The sequence below is a fragment of the Musca autumnalis genome, unplaced genomic scaffold, assembly GCF_047663935.1.
Source record: "Musca autumnalis isolate F117 unplaced genomic scaffold, ASM4766393v1 scaffold_1, whole genome shotgun sequence".
NCBI lineage: Eukaryota > Metazoa > Arthropoda > Insecta > Diptera > Muscidae > Musca > Musca autumnalis.
The window spans coordinates 3926735-3948475 of NW_027411644.1; the positions used below are offsets into that span (position 1 = coordinate 3926735).

Consider the following 21741-nt stretch of genomic DNA (forward strand, 5'->3'; position numbering starts at 1 on the left):
AAGATGCCGGTTACGTTATAAAAACTATTGTCATTGGCACATGGAATCAATTTGTACATCATTCGTGCTGTTTAAAATTCTTATAGCGTTGTTGAGCTGTCTTCACAACAAGACAATTTTTTATATGACAAGAAAACCAAAACAACAACAACGCTAACAACTCTCTAGCCCATCCATTTTATGCAAAATAAACAAACAAACCTGGCTAATGTGGGAACTGTATCAGCAGCCATACCATTTCAAAAATAACTCATAGCTCATTCGCCCAATGACCGGATGAATTTGCAAATTTAAATCCTCAAAAACCGTTATGAAACATTTGCAACGACACAATATGAGAGAAATAGAGCAACGGTGGGTATTCCTTTGCTAACACTCTCTGTGCGATCACACGCCTGCGCACAACCAGGGCTCAAAGGTAGACAAAAATCAAAGAAAAAGTTTTAAAAGCTTTGAATTCTGCTGTATAGCAGTTACTAGACACGCGCTCATTTGAAGTCGCATATAAAACTGCAAAGCTGCCTCAAATGTAAGACATTTCATTAAAGTGTTTTGTTGGTAACGGTTATCGAGTCCAAAATTAAAAGTGAATTTTACAAATTTAGAGCGCTGCCACGCCGCATAAACAACAGACAAAAACGACAACATGAAATTACAAAATCCCCAGGTAAGTAAGAATTAATTAGCCATAAGCCATAAGCCAACACGGCCCAAATACTACAAACTGGACTAGTAAAGCGGATTTTTGGATATTTTGCGCTTACTCAACTTGCCCGTTCTAAGTCACGCTTATGGAATGTCGAACCGGATTAAATAGTTTTTTTTTTTCTGTTTTTTTTTTTTTTTTTTGGGCAAAAGGCGTCATTATTTGAAAAGACCCAAATGGTCATTGAAGTGGAGTTCCAGTAAAGTTGATTACCTATTTAGCCATTAAGTGAAAAACGCGGAATTCGAAATACAAGAATAGCCAATCTTTCGATAATTAAAGGTATTGTTATGTGTTAGCGGTAATTAGTGTTCCCATTAAAATCTTATCTAAATGCAGCCAATTCAAATCGCATTTATTGTCTCTTTTACGGTAATTGTTATTATCCAAGCCAAGGTCTGATAACCATTGAGCAGCAACAACAATTGAGTTACTTGGTTTTTCGGAATTATTTTACAAAGACCAGCAAGAAAACAATGATCGGTATGCATGCTGAAGTGTTCCGCCACAATAATAAATCCAATAACCAGCTATTTATTGATTACCGTTTGCAACTTCTTGTCAGCCTGACGGTGGCTGTCATTGTAAAATTGAACAAAACAAAACAGAAAGAGATCAAGTCAATCAAATGCTGGCTATCACTTTGGACACAACAGTAGCATTGTGCTCGATGGAGGTGGGACGTAGGGAACCGTTGGCTACTTAGCCAACTGGCTTAGGTCCATAGCTAGCCCAAGTATGCGTACTATGAATGACAGTGCGAACTGAAATATGAAACCAATTTCAATGAATTGACCTCTAAGATGGGGATTAATTAGTTGTGTATTTGTGTCCCACACAATTGTTGGTGGCATTCACTTAGCTCTCTGTTCCGGCCACAGTTGTTACATTGGTCATTTGAAGGTAAAACACCCTGCAAAGTCTGCAAATGGTTTTGTTTTCCATCTCGATGTGTTGCTTATGGGCTAGTGTATGTATGGAATTCTTTGGCGTTGTTTAAAATTGCAATTGTTGTAATGGTTTGATGCCGGTATGCAGAGTTACCGCCTGCCACCTGAAGCTTTTTTACTTAGTTTTTTTTTTCTTTGTTATTTTATATTTCATAGCAAAACGTTCAGCCGTTAGAGCGGCCACAATTATTGCGCTTTGTTTGTTCTCCCAATTTTATTTTTTTTTGAGAAAATAGCAGCTGCTGGCTGGAGTGAATAGAGTAGGTAACTGTTACAGTTTTGCAGAACTGCATTTGATCTAATGTTAATATCAGTGTTTATGTGCAATGGCTGCACATACATACCTATATAAGTGTTTATGTGTGATTTTATGAACACACCCAAGGACGTCAACACTTTCAAATGTATCTCCATTAATATTTGTGTATTTAGATACAAAATAGTCACACAGATGCATGGGCATGCATTTAATAAAATTCAAATAAGCGTAAAAAGTCAAATGGATCTCATTAAACTAACTTTAGAAAAAAAACTATAACAATTACAAGGTAAATCTAGAGAGTGTTTACGCAAAGCACAATATTAATACATAAATGTTGTCTGACTGACATTAACCGACATTACGCAGTCATAAACAAATTAAATAATACGCAAGTATGTCTGAGTCCCTCATAACTTACAACAACTTGTAGATACAAAATGTTTACTGGAAAATTTTCCATTCCATCCAGTAAGGAGTATGAAACGAGACTTGTTTTAACACTTGTGGGACAGAGAACTTACAAGTTATTATTTTAATACATCAAGAAGCAAACATGAACAGTTTTGCAATTGGCTTAAATAGACCCATAATATGTGCGTAACTTCTCTGTATTTCTTGCAAATATAAAAAAATACCACCACAAAGCCGTGTAGAGCATGGAAAAGAAGAAGAAGATATGCGCTATCATTTTTCCCCTACCGCTAATAAAGTTTCTGCACCGATTGTATACTAATTATTCATTGCAGTTATTTCTTTTATGTATTTTATAATCATATTCCCGGTCCACACTAGAGTGATTTCATTGAAAAAATTTTATGAAATTATGCGTTCTTAGATCGAGTTCCATACTAATGTAATTTTATGAAATTGCTGCAGTGAAATTACTCGATCTACGAATGCCAAATTTCATGAAATTATTTCCATAGACTAATGAATTTATGGACAGAGAAATCCTCTCAGTCAAATTCTCTCTCTCAATGAGAATTTACACGAAACAAATTTAAACTCACATGTGAAAGAATTCATTTTTGTTTTTTATTAAATAAAAAAAAAAAACAAATAAAAGTAAAGAAACAAATTTTAGCCACAAATATCTTAACAACGTTCATGTTGAACATAGGGCGGTGTCTACACAACCTCGCATAATTCTTTATTTTAGGTGTCCGCGTCAAAGAATAAGATTTGAAAGTCACATATCGTTGAGCCAAAAAAGAATCGGACAGATCTTTGATATGAAGGAAGTCTTTGCTAGGATGGTCATGGGAAACATATATTTTATATAACCAACACAAATCAGTCAGGAAGAACTCTGTTTGACCACATATTCTTCAACAGCTGCCATATAAGATTTATTGGTAGTTTCAAGATTTTGGCGCAACGTCTTTTAAGATTTTCTATTACTATTTTACCCAAAATGTTGTTCCAAGGAAATGACTTCTGATAGAGGAGTAGTTATGTTATTTTTGTTTATTCTCTGTCACGTCTATGCCCCACGAATTCGATTTCCCATAGTCCCGGAAATGAGAAAGTTTCATTCCCTATTTCCCGGGAATGAATAAAAGTCGGGAATTCCCAAACTCTACTACCAGTCCACAGAGAACTCGAAAAGTTTGGAGGATACGTTGTAAATTTCATCAGTTAAGAATGACCGATTTTGGATTTTATTAAAATGTTCGTCATCATAGCCCAACTTGAGTAGAGTAGCGGAATCCTATGCAAATGCATATATGGTTAGGATGGTCGTAGAGAAAATCTGATTAGACAGAAACTCGTTTTATTGCAAAATAAAACGAATTAGGCCCAGAAATGTTTGCATATCGTGCATATTTTGACATATTTTTACATATCTGCATAAAATGAGCATATGCAAAACCATATGCAAAGGATTTGTGGTCTAAATATCCCACCGAAATGGCTGAAATTTGGTATTAAATCTTCGTTAGGAGTATGCAACTTTACAACTGAAATCTGTCGGCATAGGTCCACGTCTTCATATAGCCCCCATAGAATGGGACCTCCGATTTTCGGCATTTTGAAGGTTGTGGCCTCAATATCCCACCGAAATGACTGAAATTTGGCATTTTGCGTTCGTTGTGGGTATAAAACTTTCCACTTGAAATTTGTCGGTATAGGTCCACGTCTTCATATAGCCCCCATAGAACGGTACCTCCGGATTTCTAATATTTTGAAGGTTGTGCCCTCAATATCCCTCCGAAATGGCTGAAATTTGGTATTAAGTCTTCCTTGGGGGTAAAAAACTTTCCACCTAAAATTTTTCGGTTTAGGTTCAGGGCTTCATATAGCCCCCACATAGAAAGATTTTCGGTATTTTGAAGGTTGTGGCTGTGGTTATACATTTCTCTATTTTATTGACTTGTCTGAAGAGAATTTTAAACAGAAAAATTGTACACACTAACATATTTGTACCTATTAATGAAATATTTGTTGCAAAAGAAAATATGTCGTGGGTTGGGTCGTGGTGTTTTTAAAATGATATGGTTTAGGAAATTCGTACGAAAAGTACAAAATGGTACTAAATTTAGTACAATTTGGATTTGTGTGAATGGATAGAGCTAGAAACCTGAAATTTGGAATTAAGTTTACTGTTAAAGTGGATTGAGATATGTAGGTAGCTTTGGAAATTCGTACGTATTTCTACTAAAAGTACTACAGTGTACTAAATTTGGTACAATTTGCATTTGGGTAAAAGGATAGAGCTGGAAACCTGAAATTTGGAATAATGACTACTGTTAAAGTATAGGATTGAGATATGAAGGTATTTTTGGAAATTCGTACTTAAAAGGTACTAAATTTGGTACTATTTCGATTTGATTGAACAGATAGAGATGAAATTCTAAAATTAGGGAATAAGATTACTGTTGGAGTATAGGATTGAGGTAGTTTTGGAAATTCGTACTTATTGTGTCCGAAAAGTACTAAATGGTACTAATTTGGTTTTGGGTTAACGGATAGAGCTTAGATCCTGAAATTTTGTATTACGATTACTGATGGAGTGTAGGATTGAGATAGTTTTTTTGAATTTCGTGGTACTAAATTTCGTACAATTTGGATTTGGCTGAAGGGGTAGAGCTAGAAATTTGCAATTAAGGTTACTGTTGGAGTGTAGGATTGTGATATGGAGGTATTTTGGAAATTCGTACTTAAAAGTGACTAAATTTGGTACTATTTGGATTTGATTGAACGGATAGAGTTTGAATTCTGACATTTGGAAATACGATTACTGTAGGAAACGTACTATATGATACTAAATTTGGTACAATTTGGTTTTGGGTGAACGGATAGAGCTGGGATCCTGAAATTTAGAATTAATATTACTGTTAAAATTTAGGATTGAGCGATGGAGGCAGCTTTGGAAAATCGGACTTATGTGTACGAAAAGTACTAAATTGAGTACAATTTGGATTTGGGGGAAGGGATAGAGCTGGAAATTTGGAATTAAGATTACTGTTGAACTGCAGGATTGAGATATGAAGGTGGTTTGGGAAATTCGTTCTTATGTGTACGAAAACTACTAAATGGTACTAAATTTGGATTTTGGTGAATGGATAGAATCTGATATTATAGTCGCTATTAGTGTGTAGTATTGAGATATGGATGTGGTTGTGTAAATGCCACAATATTTAGTTTAAATTGTTCAGATACAGCTGCAAATGAGTATTAAGGTTGGGATATACTTTTACCTATTATTGTACCTATTATAAGTACTAAATTTGGTACCGTTTTGATGTTGCATAAATGGATGTAGCTGGAATTCCGAATTTTTGTATTAGAGTCTATGTTTGTGTTCAGATAAGGAGTTTTTGAAATGGATACAAATTCTGTAATTAGGTATGAAGGTCGCTAAGGACTGAATTATTGAGTTGGTATTAGAAATACAAAAAGTTCAATATAGTACTAAATTTAGTGTTGGTGAAGCTGGAATTATATAATGAGCGTGCGAAAAGTACGAAAGTGCAATAAATTTGATATTGGGCTAAGGAGTAGAAGTGGAATTCTGATTTATTATTTTTCAGGTTCACTGTTAGAGGTAGTATTACAATAAGTGTACTTAGAAGTATTAAATTGTACTAAATATTGAAGCACTGGTATTGAGAATGTTTATGAAAATGCGCCTTCAAAATGTATGGAAGGTTTTCTACATTTTCATATCACAAATGCCGAAATTACAGATACTTCGGTTGGAAAATGTGGCTAACATCTTCGAAATACCCGTACCGTTCTAATAAAACGTGGAGTGAAATTTAAAATGTGGGTCGCTGTTGATGTTTAGGGGTGTGATAAGGTCTTTTTTGGAAATTCGAACTAAATGTATACGAACAGTACTTAAATGAAATTAAATATCAATTAAAATAGGTATTAGTATATCAAACAATTTTCGGTGCCCACCATTTTCATATTAAATATTGTTTATTCATTTTTATTTGTTTATGTCAAATTCATATATAATACAAAAGCTTTTTTGACTTTTTTTTGACCTATCATATGTATGTAACTTAATACAAAATAAGCTGAAATAAAATCAATCCATTTATTTACAAAAGTTAAAGTTTAGAATCTACGTTATGTTGGCTCCCCAGCCATAAACCAATATACAACATTTCATTAAACAACTACAAATGCCCCCAGTAATACCCCGGTTACACTTAACCGGATTAACCCAGTGGGTTTGGATTTCAAATGTCAATTCCATAGCGCAAACGTCAAATAAATCCTCTCGAAGTGGGTTAACCCGGCAAAAAACTCTAGTGTAACCGTACTATAAGTGACAGAAAAGTTAATTAATACCTTCTACAGAAGTACACCTTTTATTCGAAGGAATGTAGGAAATGACTCAAAATTTTCAAACGAAAAGCAATATTACTATGAGAGAAAATCCGTAGTTCAAGAGGCAGTGCATTCCAACCTGGCACTACACTGACCAAAAAAGACCTAGCGTAACAATTTTTACAAATACTAGGAATAAAAATTTGAGGGCTCCTAGATGATTGTGAAAAAGAGAATATGCGAGGAGAACCCGTTTTAATAACAATATAGACTAAGAGTAAGCAATGATATTGGACAAACCTGTTAAAAGAACATCCGAGAAATTTAGTGACATTGAGTTTATCTGTATATTATTCCCTTTCTGCATACGAAGTAGCGGGCATTTTGCTAGTATGTTATATTTATAAAACTACTGAACCGAATTTCCCCTGAAATTTTTAGGGAATGTACAGGATTACCTCCGGTATTAGTTTAATTTCAGAGTGTGTGCCCACCAGCCAGACATACCGACGAATATTGTCTTAACGTATCGTCGGTGTCATGCTTAAGTGTTCCATACGCCATTTTTGACATTTTGAGATAAAGGTACCTTACAAGGTTTTGAACCATGCTCTTTCAGATTTTTTGGTCGGGTTTTCTCTATCTCTTATAGTTTTTGAGATATTCAGATGCCAGTATGTTCCATATCCGCTTTGTGACCCAAAAATTGTTGTCGTTTTGTTCCATATCCATAAAGCCTGGCGTATGGAACAAAACAACTTTGAACTTTTTAGTTCCATATCCATGTCGTTTGGCGTATGGAACAAAAAGAGACAAACACGAATTGTTCCGCAACAAAAATGATGGCGTTTGGAACAAAAAATTTCCCATTTTTGCCAAGTTACGGAAAAGTGTGGCGTATGGAACAAATTGTTTTAAAGGACTTGGTTTAAAAACTGAAGAATAATAGTTTCTAAATCCAAATATTGTTGAATATTGAATTTTTATATGAAAACGAGAATGTATCAATCGTTTAAACAAAAAATCCATAGTTTAAAGACAAAATTTTTATGTAAGTCCACAAAAATATGCGCAAAAACGTCCATTCGACTTGAAGCTAACCGACTACAAAAATGGTATTATAAGAAAATCGCGTTTAAATGTTGTATGTTACCTTAGAAATGCAAAATATCAATCCGCTTTGTCCGATCGAAATTTTTACCACAAAAAAATAGTGATATGTGGGGGAAATCCCTTAAATAAATGTTTTAATAAACCTATAATAAGGACCATTATTGTATTTATATGAGAAAAATAAATGTTTCATTTAAAGTCCTGATTTTTAAACTCCACAGTAGCACTTCATATAAGGGAGGTGGAACACGATTGATAAAAAGTGTTTTGGTTGAAATGTGACAAAACGTGTTCCATGTGACACAAACTGCCAAAAACATGAAAAAAGATTCCATGGAACAATTCTGCAACTTTTTGCAATTATAAAAATTTGCCATAACTTCTAGACTATCACAGATATCTGACTAAAATAAACTACTGAAATATTCTATGAGTTTAGTTAAGTAGAACTGAGCTCTTAAAGTATTGGATTATTGCACCATTTTTATCCTGTATGGCCTTAAACATTAACATGAGTTTTTCTCGAATCAGGCAAATGGCGTATGGAACACTTAAGCATGACACCGACGGTATGTAGAAGTAGGATTGCCCCAAGAAAAAAGTTTAACAGCTACAATAAGTACCGTGAGAACTATCGAAATAAACCTAAAAATTTAAGCAGCGAAAATGCCTCAATCGTTTCTTAAGCTAAAATGTTTGAACTGTTGTGGACGAGGTATGGCAAAGAGTGGATCGATAGTCAATTTTCATATTAAAGTAAGGTTTGATGAACTATTACAGATACTTATCAATTTATTTGAACTCATGGCAATATTATGACAAAGATCCTATTTTTCACCACTTCAATTGCACTCATGAAAATTCCATGAAAAATGTCGGAACTTTCACGACTTCAATTACACTCATGAAAATTCGATGAAAAATATCGGACTCCATTCGAACTCATGATAATTCGATGAAAAAGATCGGATATTTAACGAGTTAATTTAAACTCATGCAAAAGAACCAATGAAATTATGATGGAACCACTTCTATTTAATTTTGCTGGGTAGTTTATACTCGAATCTGATCTATACCCCGCAGAAATGTTACGATGTGCAAAGTTTGGACCAGTTTTAGCCAAAAATTTTGACCTTTAATGGGGGTGTTAGCCGAAGGAGTGAACCGATATCGCTTATCTTCGAACTTAAACTACCGTGGTCAACACTTTTGAAAATAGAGTTTCGGAACGTAATTTATGATAGATTCCCAGGAGACAAGATATCGAATACTACTGCCAACACTGCGTTTTTGGTATATTTAACAATAATGTCAGAAATCTTTGAACAACAAACCATTTAGATGGTATACCATAATGCATGCAAAATAATAGAGTTGGGTAATCTAGTTCCTACTGTACTAGTTCCAAAACGTATGAGTAACGTCATAAAATCTAACGTGTGATATTACGTATACGCTCTTTGTTCATACAAATGATCCATATAGTTAGTTCATTTGGCACAATTCTACAAAATAATGCTGCTTAATTTGATATACTTTCAATTCAGTTTGGATGTAATAATAAGGTTCGGATTGGAAAAAATTAAGCACATTTATTTGTTGCTGACATCGATTGAGAGGTATGAATTGTCGAACCGAACCGACTATAACTTCAACACTGAGGAAAAACTTATATCTCAACTAAATGTGTTTCACACGTATAAACACGGTAATTGTATACATCAAAACAATATGTGGATACTAGAGTAAATCTTGAACCAACACTTATTGGTTTACTAATTAAAATATTACATATTTGAAATTTTTGCATATTAGTACTAATTATGTTAAAATTCTGATGTCGAAAAAAATTGCAAGCCTCTTAGAAATGGAAAAACTATGGGCTATAAAGTCTACAAATTATACGACATTGTTCAATGCTAATATCAAACAGAAAGTGGTCGGTCCATCTTTTAACTGCATCTGTTGGTAACCGACATTTCAAAGTATATGGTTTATTAGATATGAATTTGTGGATCAAGTGGAAAGGTTGTGTTTATAAGTTTACACTGTGATGAAATCATAATAATTATTCTGTTTCTAGTTATTCTTCCCTAAAACGTAACACTTCCGCATGCCTTTTGCTTCTAAAGTATTAGACCATTACTCATCCAGTAAAGAATAATAAACTTCTAAAATAATTGAAACATTGTGTGTACAGTCATATGTTATGTTAATGTGTGTGTGAGTTGATTGTGTCCCATTAATAATTCTTCGTAAATAAATGCATTTTCGATTGCAGCAAAAAAGACAATACCGAGGCATGCCAAGAAAATCTGACTGCAAAAACCAGTTTCTAAACATTTTATTTATGGTATCTGAAATTCAATTGAAGCTGAAACAAATTAAATCGTAACGTTTTTACCCTGTGTCTGCCGATGGTTTTTGTTGTATAATAACATTGTGTACAGCTCACTGACCGCACTAGGTTGTTATGATGTTAAACAATGTGCGGAATGCCCGTTTTTGTTGCTTTACTATTAAAATACAAGCTATATAAAATATGCGTATAAAATAGTTTAATACTTCTTTAAATTATTATAGTAAACAATGCATTGGGAAGTGATGTTAACTTCATAAAAGACAATCTGTTTTCATCGTTAATGTCTCATATTTTTTCTTTAAAACGGAAAGTTGTTTAAAAAAAGAAATAACGGTTAGATTCTCCAGTCGAAAAGTATTTGACTTATGACGACGTAGTGTTTGAGAAAGTCGACCTCGCCATTCAATGTTTTTTTTTAACTGAACATCTTAGCCAGCCTACACGAAAAACTCCAAGTTTCATTGAAGAAGTTCTGCACACATTTAACTTTGGGTGTGGGAGATGCAATTCCGCCAAAGCATGCAAGATTCGAAAACAAATTGTAGGCTTAAGACACACAAAACTAAATAAATAACAACATTGATGGAAAAAATCAAGTTCCTTGTTTGTGGTTACCCAATCTACTGGCAAATTTTCCACCTGAACTATTCCAAGTATCGAAAATGAAACTATACCGAATTTCTGTGCAGCAAAATGAAATACAATTTATTGAATAGCAACGCCGTACATGAGGAAAAAACTGAAGGGAGGGAACATGGATTTTTTATGTCGATTAAACTAGTTTTATAATATCTGCTGCTCTAATGCCTTACATTCTGTTCGCTTGTCAGCTAGCCAGTCAGGTATTCAATGACGTAATGGTACAAGTGGCGAATTGATTTAAAAACCGAAACCCAAAGAAAGCGAACATTTTGTAAATCCAAATCGAAATATGTACTTTGGCAGATGGGGGAATAAACTTCCACAAAGATGAAGGCCTGAAGGGGATACAACTAACCGCTTGGTAATGACATTGAAGAAAAATCGATGGAATTTAAATTACATTTTCCACACATTTCCTTAAAACAAAATAAAACATGAAATGAGATCGGGAAAAACCTGTTGCATTTCCACTTGTCATCGATGGTAGCCGGTAGTGATGCCGAAAGAAATGCATCAATGAACGATGTCCATTAATGGCAGTTGCATATTCATACATACATACATGCTTAAACAAACATTAAACACTCATTCAAATTGCATTACGCCACACCGTGTCTCAAAATCAAATGCTACATGAAAGTGGTGCAAAAAGCCATCAAAAAAAAAATTATGTGTATGTACAATTGTTTCTTCAGTTTTACCAATTAAAGATATTTGAACAAAATGTAATGTTTTTTCTGTTGTAACGTTAGTTCTGTAATGAAATTCAGAAATAACACAATTGCAAGTTAACTCCTTCTAGATATAAACTGGTTTTTAGAGTCTGAAGTCATCAGTCATCTATTGTCAGATCAAAAACAATTGCAAAACAATTGTGCGTTACATTCTCTGCAACACAACGATTTGTAAGACAACAAAATCAAATACACGCCTTATATTTTCAAATTAACACACTTGACGACAGTATTTTTTCAGAATCGATTGCACTTTTTAAAGAACTGCGCTGGCAACTCTTTAATGATTTATAATATACAATTTGGGATTTCAATTAAAAAATATATAAAAAGAAGGATGTATACTTATGTAAAATTGTTGTCCATAAAAAATACATGGGTTATATACGCATTTTAAACCTGTCGATTAAAACTGACATTCATTTAATCTTAATAAAGATACAACTCTTGGCATTTTCTAAAAAGTTGAATTGGTGTCATTTCTTCGAAAAAATTTAAATGAAACCTTTTGTCACCTGCTTTATGATAGCAGAATAGTTCAATATTTGGCAAAGAATTAGTAACAAAGAATAAATCTTTCGATCAAATACAATCAATTACATGCAATTTACTAGAACGGGTATATTCTCAAGTGGAATAAAAAATAAATAAAATATAGAAAAAAGAATCCAAGAACGTTTTGATTGGAATCTGTTGCAGAAGAGTTGTCAAAATCCAGTGAACTAGTTCAGTTCCTAGTTTTTTTACATCTGAGTGATTTCATACAAACGAACGTATGAAATCACTCCTACTTAATGTTTTTATACAAACGATCTGGTCCATTGAACTAGATGGTGAACTAGGCCGTTCAAATAAACTAGATTTTAACAACTTGACAATTAAAGAACCGTATCACTTATTTTGGTTCTAGGTAATTTTGCTGTTGATGCCATTTAAGACCAACCAATGTTACTAAATATTCCTTACGAACGCACATACGTATAATTGATTTGAATTATTTCCGTTTCCTCTTTTTAGTCGCTTATTGTGGCTGCAGTACTTATCACATGCTGCATAGTGGAGGCACAATTTCCGCCACGTTTATTAATTCCTGGGGCAATACCTTTACCTGCACCACGTTCAGCTCCCCAAGCACGTCGCACTCGCCCACCGACTTTGAGAGCACAAAACAATTTGGTTCCGTCCAACATTCCGCAACGGATTGAAGAAGCCAAACCAGTCACTGAGTCTGCTGAAGATGAATCACCTGATGTATTTTTACCAAATCTGTTGCGCGAACAACAACTAGCCCAAGCACAACAATCACAATTCCAACAAGCTGCTTCAGCTTTCCTAAACAATGATCCAAGTGTAAATGCTTTGCCAGAGCCATCAATTGACTTTGAGTCCTACACCACTAGATTCCCAGATCGCACCCTACCCCCACCAACTACTGCACAGCCTAGCCAGAAGCCGAGTTTCAGCGATTTTGGTATAGGTTCAAACGTTATTAATACACCAAGGTATAGCCAGGAAAGACAGGCCCCACCCCAAGCACAAGCACCACAACGTGAACGGTCCAACGTAATCAGAAATAGACCAAGTGTCGTACGTGAACCCCGTCCACAATATGAAGCCCAGCCCGCACCAGTACCTCAAAGACCCAGACCCAAACCCATACAATCTCGTCCTCTCTACGATCAAAACCAAATAGAAGACACTCAGCAAAACAACAGACGTCAACGCCCAGTCGCACAAACCACAAGGAAGTGGCGTGAAGAAAATGAAGACGGAACAATTGTATGGGGTTATGAAAATGATGATGGTTCCTTCAAGGAGGAAATTATTGGCGTTGATTGTATAACAAAGTAAGTACTTTTGTGCTAACACTTTTCCCCAACAGATAATAACAAATGTCAATTTTTACTCTAGGGGTACTTATGGGTACATTGATCCCGATGGCAACAAACGTGAATATCACTATGAAACTGGTATCAAATGCGATCCCAATAAGCGTGACCAGACCGATGAATATCAGGAAAATAGCTTTATAAACTATGACGACAACAAAGCCGTTCTTCCAAATGGCATTGAAATTGACATGGCCCAACTGGGAAAGAAAAAGTCAAAGAGACCCGGTGTAAATTACCGAAACTGATGTGCCGCCCCCCTCACCCCCTGCTAGTTCATAAGTTCTGCACTGTATCCATATTTTGTAATGTTTAGGTTTTATTATTTTAGAACATACAAAGTCTTACCATTATCATATAAATTGTTCGTTTCCAGATGTTGAAAAAGTACCTTCAACAATAAATTTAATGATATGATAATTTTTGTTGTTGTTTTCCTTACGACTAGTTTATTATATTGATGAATTGGTTAGTTGCTTCATTGATTTACTGTCAGAAAGACAGACAGCAGCTTAGTGTTGTTGTTTTGTACGAATGAATTGAAGGGAAATTTAGCTGATGATTTTGTCCTACTAGTATGGTCTTTGGCGTCTTATTGGTGGTAGCCGATTAGGTGGAGTAATGGAAATATCCAGAAAGTCGCCGATGCAGAATTTTGCTTGCGCCAACGTCTTATTGTCATCGGCACCTTTTTGGCCTGTACATGTTACACCGATTTCACGCATTTGAAAGTGATTATTGCGGAAATTAGGATAAACAACTGCAAAATCAAAATATGTTCCTTTCTTACGGGTGTCGGGGTTTACGTCGCGCACCAATGAGGTCAGCTCATGCAATGAAGCATCCATCCAGGTATAGATTTGCAGTTCGTTGGTAGGAACGTTGCCGTACATGTACTCAGATACTGAATGATGTCTTCCAGTGGAGCAAAATACTCTCAAAAGCAATGGACATGTCTGTAAAGAAAATCAAACGAAGTTGTAATACACTCAGGATCCAAACTGTGTCATTTGTAAAAATATAGATATGTAGATATGAAATATAAATTAATGATTTTGCACACATTTTATTTTTTCATTTCCTCCTTAGTACCTATTCACATTATTTTAATTATACCCTCAACCTTTAGGCTAACGAGGGTATATACACTTTGATATGACCAAAAATGTGCCTCATTGAAATTCGTTTCAGACAATTTGAAGTCGATTTAGCCATGTCCGTCCGTCCCAATTCGAACCAAATTGTGGGTATCGTAGTACATATTTTGTCCAAATTTAGTTCAAGTTCAAAGATGGGCCATATCGATCCACTGCTTCATGTACCTCCCCCACAAAAGTTAAAAATTTTTCTGCAAAATGGTGTGAACGATAACTCTCGAAGGGAGCAATCGATTTGGCCCAATCTTTGCAAATCGTTTTACTGCTTCCAGATATAGACCACGTTCGAATATGGACTATATCGTTAAACTTCTTTGGGTACCTTCCACACAAAATTCGGATAAAGTGAAGTTTAAGGGCTGCTCTCGAATCGTTTTGAAATTTTTTTTTCAGTAAGTTTTCCTTGCGGCTCCTTTTGCGAGGGGACAATTTTTTCTGGCGCAAGTCCATACTTCCTTAGACAATGGCCTAAAAATTCCAAGAAACCCTGATTGCACCAACTAAAATGGCAAATCCACTAGATAATTCTCCTAGGGAGTTCTGATTGGTCAAACTTTGCTCATCGTATTATTTCATACAGTCATGTATCATGTTAGAATATGAACTATATCGGTCCAATCCTTCGGGTACATCCCACACAAAATTCGGAAAAAGTGAAATTTAGGATCTCCTCTTGGATCATTTTGATACTTTTTCAGTAGGTTGTCCCACCGACCCAATTTACAACGGTACAATTTTTTCCGGAGTATGTCCATACTTCTGAGATAATGGCCCAAAAGCTCCAAATACACTGCCGGGACATACTAAAATGGCTCTTGTGCAAGATAACATTAAAACTGTTTCAAATATTTCTTCCAAACTTAGTTTAACGTAATTTAATATGTATTTCGAGTTCTCTATGAATGAAAGGTTACAGTCTTCGCCTATCCCGCGGCTATCATGATGAAATGGGAGGGAGCGCTTATCGTCGTGCCAATATACAGCTGCGAAAAAAAATAATAGCACCACCTCCCACAAAAATATTTTGCAGGCATTCTTATTTACATGTGCTAATTTTGCTGACCGTTTTATGCTTATTTATAACTGATTCTAAAGAATTTAAAAATAACAAAAATCATAGTTTAATTCGAAACTTTTTTAAAATTTAAATCAATTTTCACAAAAACCCCAAAAATTTGGCAAAAAAATAATAGGTAGCACCATTATTAAAAATTCTTTTAAAATTGTCGAAATTGATCAAATATCTACACTTTACTACTCAAGAATAGAAGTACATCAATAGAAGCTGTTGTCTACTGATTTATTCTTAAGCTGATGGCGTTAGTTTGGTATCGAACCAAGCGGATTCTGGTATTGGTTGCAGGATTCTTCTTCAAGGACCTAACAATATGATTATTGACCTTAGTTCACTTTTTTTTTTTTTTTTTTTTTGATTTGTTATAGTCTAGGAACAACGTACAACCCTAGAGAACGGCCACAGAACTTCTATATCACAAGTTCTTTGTCTTTCCTCCAGATTATAACCCAGATTTTTACTGCGCATATCCTTTTGGAAGGACCAAACTAGTGCCAACTTATCTTCTAAATGAAATAGAGTCACATTTTCGAGGATTTTAACGAAAACATTTGCATTCTTCATAGTTTTGTTGTCACCTACCTAACGGCAAAGTCAGATCCATATTATTCCTTTTAAACAATCCTCTGTTGATGGGCTTTGTTATATATTTTTGGTTCTATTCCGAGCTTTTGAGGACATCTAACTGAGTAAAGAAAATATTTCCCTTCAAACATGGAAGGGAAATGTATAATGCATACTTCGCCAGAACTTCATAGTTATATCACTACCAAAGAACTTAATATGGGTATCATAGTAAAGCTTATGATGTATACTGTTGTTCTTGTAGCTTCAATGAAACCTACGTTGGAGTAGATTCCACGAAAAACGCTAAGGAAAGTGCAGCAGTCAAAACTTCTATTGGGCAAGGATCGCGGCACCGTGCAAAACGTCTGCCCAGCAGGCGGCATAGGCCCGCACAACACACGGCACCTTTTCAACTGTCCCGCCAAACCTACTCAACTTACTCCAGTTGATCTGTGGATATATTCCATTGAAGCAGCCGGATTAAGCAGAAGAACGTATATACAAACATATAATATAAAACACTTGGTTTGTTCCAGTACTACAAGAATCTACTAATTTTTACTATTTTTCCCGATAACATAAAGGAAAATATGTTATCGTAGTAAAAAGTAGTAGCTTCTTGCAGGTTCTGGAACAGAATATAATATTCCTGATATTGAATTTTTAAGTATATCCATTGAACTAGGCAATTTTAAATTATTTATAACTTGTTCCTATATTCCTCCTTCTTCTCAACTTGACATATATAAAAAACATATATCCGCAATCAGTTCAATCGTTGGAAATATGAATGAAACCGATCGAATTTTGGTTCTGGGCGATTTTAATATGCCCTCTGTTAAATGGCTCTTATTACCAGATTCTGAAGCTCTAACACCACTAACATCCCGGGCGAATGCTAATCAAGATACATACGAAATTGTTAGTCGATTTTGTGACCTCAATCTTCATCAAATAAACGATATACTGAATAGTTACGATAGAATCCTTGATTTAGCATTTGTAAATGTTACTAAATATTTTGAAATAATTAGAATTCCACCAATTTCTATTCCTGAAGATATTCATCATCCCTCATTATGTATAACCATGACCCATACTCATTCCTTTGGGGAACATCAGTCCAAAGTGTTAAAAACTGTCCTTAATTATAAAAAAACAGATTTTCGGAAACTCAATTCTCTTATTTCTTCTGTTAACTGGACATCGGTATGTCTTTGCAGCAGTGATATTGATCTTGATATTAAAATTAACAAATTCTATGAGATCATAAATAAATTTATGCTTGAATGTATTCCAACTATTAAAATCACAAATTCTTATAAATTTCCATGGATTACTCCTGAGTTATCAACTATAAAAAATTCCAAAAATAAACTTTTTCGTAAATATAAAAAGTCAGGTTCTTCAATTGACTACGCCAATTATTCTGTAGCTAGGTCTAAGTATACGCTAGAATCTCGTAGATCATATAATGAGTACCTTAACAAGATTAAAGATAATTTTAAGTCCAATCCTAAGTCCTTCTATGACTTTGTTAATTTAAAAAGAAAAACACCTTCTAAGCCCTCTTTATTGAAATTCAATAATCAAGAATTTACTAAAAACACAGATATTGCTGAATGTTTTGCAGAATTTTTTGCTACAACTTATTCAAGTGCATCTTGCCAAATTAGAGATACATATCCTTATAAATTATCTCAGATTGATGAAATTTACATGCCTTTCTTACAATACCAAGACGTTTCCAAAAGTCTGCGATGTTTAAAACCCATTAAAAGTCCAGGTCCCGATGGAATACCTAGTTTAATTCTGAAGCATTGTTCAGTTGCATTGTCAACCCCTTTAACTCTATTGTTTAACTATTCCCTTAAATTCGGTCATTTTCCCGCAATATGGAAAAAGTCTTATATTGTACCTTTACATAAGTCAGGCAGTCTGACTAATGTATCCAATTATAGAGGAATTGCAAAATTAAGTGCAATTCCTAAATTGTTCGAAAAATTAATTACTTCTGTAATTTCCCATAAAATTCAACCCATGCTAAGTCCATATCAGCATGGTTTTCGTAGTGGTCTTTCGACCATAACAAACCTTATAGAATTCACATCGAATGTAATAAAAGGATTTGTTCGGCATAATCAAACTGACACAATATATACAGATTTCAGCAAAGCATTTGATAGGGTTAACCATAGGCTTTTGTTGTATAAATTAGATTATATGGGCTTTAATACTAATTTAGTAAGATGGATATCTTCTTATTTACAAAATAGATCACAAACAGTTTTGTTTGATGGATGTGTCTCAAAATCGATTGACGTGCCATCGGGTGTTCCGCAAGGAAGTCACCTCGGACCGGTTCTCTTTCTCTTATTTATAAATGACTTGCCAAACTCAATAATGCATTCTAGATTGCTAATGTACGCTGATGATGTCAAGCTATTCATTACTCATAAATCGGAAAAGCAAGCTGATCTTCTCCAGAGTGATTTAAATAGCCTTTTCAATGGTGTAAAATCAACTGTATGGACTTAAACTTAAAAAAATGTAAACATATGTGTTTTTCCAGATCTTCTTCTTTAATAAGGCAATACAATATTAACGGTTCTCAATTATTAACTGTAGCATCATTTGTTGATCTTGGCCTTTGATGGATCGAAAATTAAAATTTAATAATCATGTAATTTCTATTGTTAATAAAGCGCATGGAGTTTTAGGATTTATAAAAAGATGGGCCAAAGAATTTTCAGATCCCTATATAACAAAACAACTATTTACGTCACTTGTAAGACCTATATTAGAATATGGTTCTGTTGTATGGGACCCTCAATACGCAGTGTATTCTACTGAGAGGTTTACATTGGAATAGCGATTTTGTCTTGCCTTCATATACAAGCAGGTTAAAATTAATTCGATTACCTACATTAAAAAGTAGACGCACAATGTTAAACACTATGATGGTGCATAAAATTTTAATGGGTAATATTCCCTCGGATTTCTTAATATCATCTATTAGAATAAATATTCCTTGTAGAACAATTAGAAACTATCAACCCTTATTTAGAGATTTCCACCGCACGAATTACTCTATGGGAGATCCTATTAACAAAATGTGTGTAGATTTTAATTCCATGTATTGTAATGTAGACTTTGGCATGAGCCTTGACCTTATAAAATCTAACATAATTTTATTTTTAAATGAATAGTATATAAAAATGTATTAGTAAGTAACTAACTAGCTGATGAAGTAAATTCTGTAGCTGGTTTTCAATTTCCCTCTCATACCCCATCATGATGCGGATCATGGTGTGTACGCGATCCCTACGTAAAAGGGAGGTCGCCCCCTCGGTCGGCAGGGGTGGGAAAGTGAGGCGTGGGAACGTTCGAACAAAAAAAAAAAAAAAAAGAGCAAATGTTACAACAACAACGTAGAAGCATAGGTGCATAGGTTTGATAATGGGTTGGCAGTCGCTGGCCGAAACACTATGGTGGTTTTGGGTCAATGTGCGAAACCCGCTGCCGTGGGATTACTGTATAGACTGTTATGCCGCCCGAGAATTCTATACTAGATATAATTCACGAATATTTTGGAAAAGTTCTGCTTCTATCATTGTCGTCAAGATTGATCCTCTATCGGTAGTATAAAATGGGGACTAGCTGTGTATTGTACTTGACCGGATTATATATCAGTTGGATAAGTACTCTACTTTAAATGTTTACCTTTTCTCGATCGATTTGTTTAACTTGGGGTTTTTCTTCCACAATCATAGACTCTACATTAGCCATGTTTTAAAGTTGTCCAAATTGTTATTAAAATATTATTCCTTTTGTGAAACAGCAACCAAACAAGCGAACTAAATGCGGTGAACTGATGGATCTATAGTTCGAATTGTTCTAATGTCGATAACTAAACTAATCGACATGATTATCGATTGTTTGATACTATTGGTATGTTCCAGTACTGCAAGAATCTACTAATTTTTACTATTTTTTCCGATAACATAAAGGAAAAAATGTTATCGTAGTAAAAAGTAGTAGTTTCTTGCAGGTTCTGGAACAGAGCAATTTGTAAGTAAGTAAGTCCCAATTTACATTAGGCGAGTTTACTTGCGGCAATTGTCAGTTTGTAGGTGAGAGAGGGTGCTGAGAGGCAAAGGGTTACCATATGCCTCACCTCTCTCTCCTACAAAATGACAATTGCCGCAAGTAAACTCGCCCAATGTAAATTGGGACTTAGTAATATTTTTATTGATGGTCTGTTCCAGTACTGCAAGAATCTACTAATTTGTATTATTTTTTACGATAACATAAAGGAAAAAATGTTATCGTAGTAAAAAATAGTAGCTTCTTGCAGGTTTTGGAACAGAGCATGAGTCTTCTTCTTTTCGATAATACAATGAAATGTACAATAAATGATTAAGTAAGTTAGAACTATTTTCGTCTTATTCTAACACATATGAAAAGGCATATGCTACATGCAAACGATTAAGAGTAGATATACTGAGTATATTGAAATGATAAAAGAGAGTAATGCTTGGTTTACATTCGTCGTCGTTTCGTGATTTCGAAGGCGTTTCGTGATTTCGCGCGGAATCAAGCAAAATTTATCATGATTTCGCATACAAAAATGAAATCATCTCATTTCGTGATTTCAGCGAAATCAACATCGAAATCACAGTACACATGATATACAACCCTGCTTTTGCCTAAAAAAGTACCAAAAGTTGCAACACTTTTCATGTATCACAATAAACAAGGTAGATGGTCAATTGCTGCCACAAAAAAATTTTAGAATCAAAATTTGTAAACAATGTGAAAACAAATATTAAATTACTTTGTTACAATGCTATTTTTCATTGTTTTCCCGTACTTTTTTAATGGTAATGTTAGAAAAAAGAGCAAATTGTCAAAAATTGCTTCCCCATACAAATTTTTTAAAAAATACGGGAACGGAAAAATGTAGGAAATTGCAAAAACCCCAGCATAAATGTCGAAATCAACGTATCAGCTATCATATTAGATGCCAATGAACAAGCTTGCTGCTAGTTTCTACTAGGCCAAAATTGTATGGCAGAAAACAGGAGAATGGGGTGTTATTCGGCGCTATTTTTGTTTAAAGAGAAGTGCAAGTCTTGCTAGATTTCGAAGTACGGGAACGCATTTTTAGCACTAAACGGGAAAACTACTGCAAGTACTAATATTGTGCAGGTTCTGAGCACAACTTTTATCTATCAAAATTTATTATTATAATATCTTAACGATAAAATCATTTTTTCATTTGTTAGTACTATACACAATTAATACTATATATAGATAATTTTACGATAATTTTCCAAATAAAGTTGTAAAGTTCTATATTGTCGTATATTTTTGATGATTAATTCAATTTACAACAACTTGTTTTGAAAATCTATGTTCGATCAGCTGCGCATATGCATCTACCTTGATCATTGTGATATGTTTGAAATCAACAAAAAATAAGTGTAAACACCGGGG

At 34.4% G+C, this 21741-nt stretch overlaps 2 protein-coding genes across 2 annotated transcripts; one reads left to right on the forward strand and one right to left on the reverse strand.

Annotated features, from left to right (window-relative positions):
* Positions 1 to 252: 252 nt before the first annotated feature.
* Positions 253 to 13863, forward strand: LOC141389591 (uncharacterized). The gene is made up of 3 exons (XM_073961333.1): positions 253 to 667; positions 12572 to 13401; positions 13466 to 13863. The coding sequence occupies exons 1-3, from the start codon at positions 647 to 649 to the stop codon at positions 13689 to 13691; spliced, it is 1077 nt and encodes a 358-aa protein (XP_073817434.1). The 5' UTR covers positions 253 to 646; the 3' UTR covers positions 13692 to 13863.
* Positions 13739 to 20129, reverse strand: Bin1 (histone deacetylase complex subunit SAP18). Its single transcript, XM_073961349.1, has 2 exons — positions 19966 to 20129; positions 13739 to 14399 (listed from the first exon to the last, which is right to left on the reverse strand). The coding sequence occupies exons 1-2, from the start codon at positions 20029 to 20031 to the stop codon at positions 14016 to 14018; spliced, it is 450 nt and encodes a 149-aa protein (XP_073817450.1). The 5' UTR covers positions 20032 to 20129; the 3' UTR covers positions 13739 to 14015.
* Positions 20130 to 21741: the final 1612 nt, after the last annotated feature.

What these genes read in the sequence shown, in the direction of transcription:
- LOC141389591 (XM_073961333.1), top strand. Translation starts at nt 647, where the DNA reads ATGAAATTACAAAATCCCCAG. An exon ending in TGAAATTACAAAATCCCCAG is followed by an intron (nt 668 to 12,571) that starts GTAAGTAAGAAT and finishes TCCTCTTTTTAG; the next exon opens with TCGCTTATTGTGGCTGCAGT. An exon ending in GGCGTTGATTGTATAACAAA is followed by an intron (nt 13,402 to 13,465) that starts GTAAGTACTTTT and finishes TTTTTACTCTAG; the next exon opens with GGGTACTTATGGGTACATTG.
- Bin1 (XM_073961349.1), bottom strand. Translation starts at nt 20,031, where the DNA reads ATGGCTAATGTAGAGTCTATGATTGTGGAAGAAAAACCCCAAGTTAAA. An exon ending in AACAAATCGATCGAGAAAAG is followed by an intron (nt 14,400 to 19,965) that starts GTAAACATTTAA and finishes TTTTCTTTACAG; the next exon opens with ACATGTCCATTGCTTTTGAG.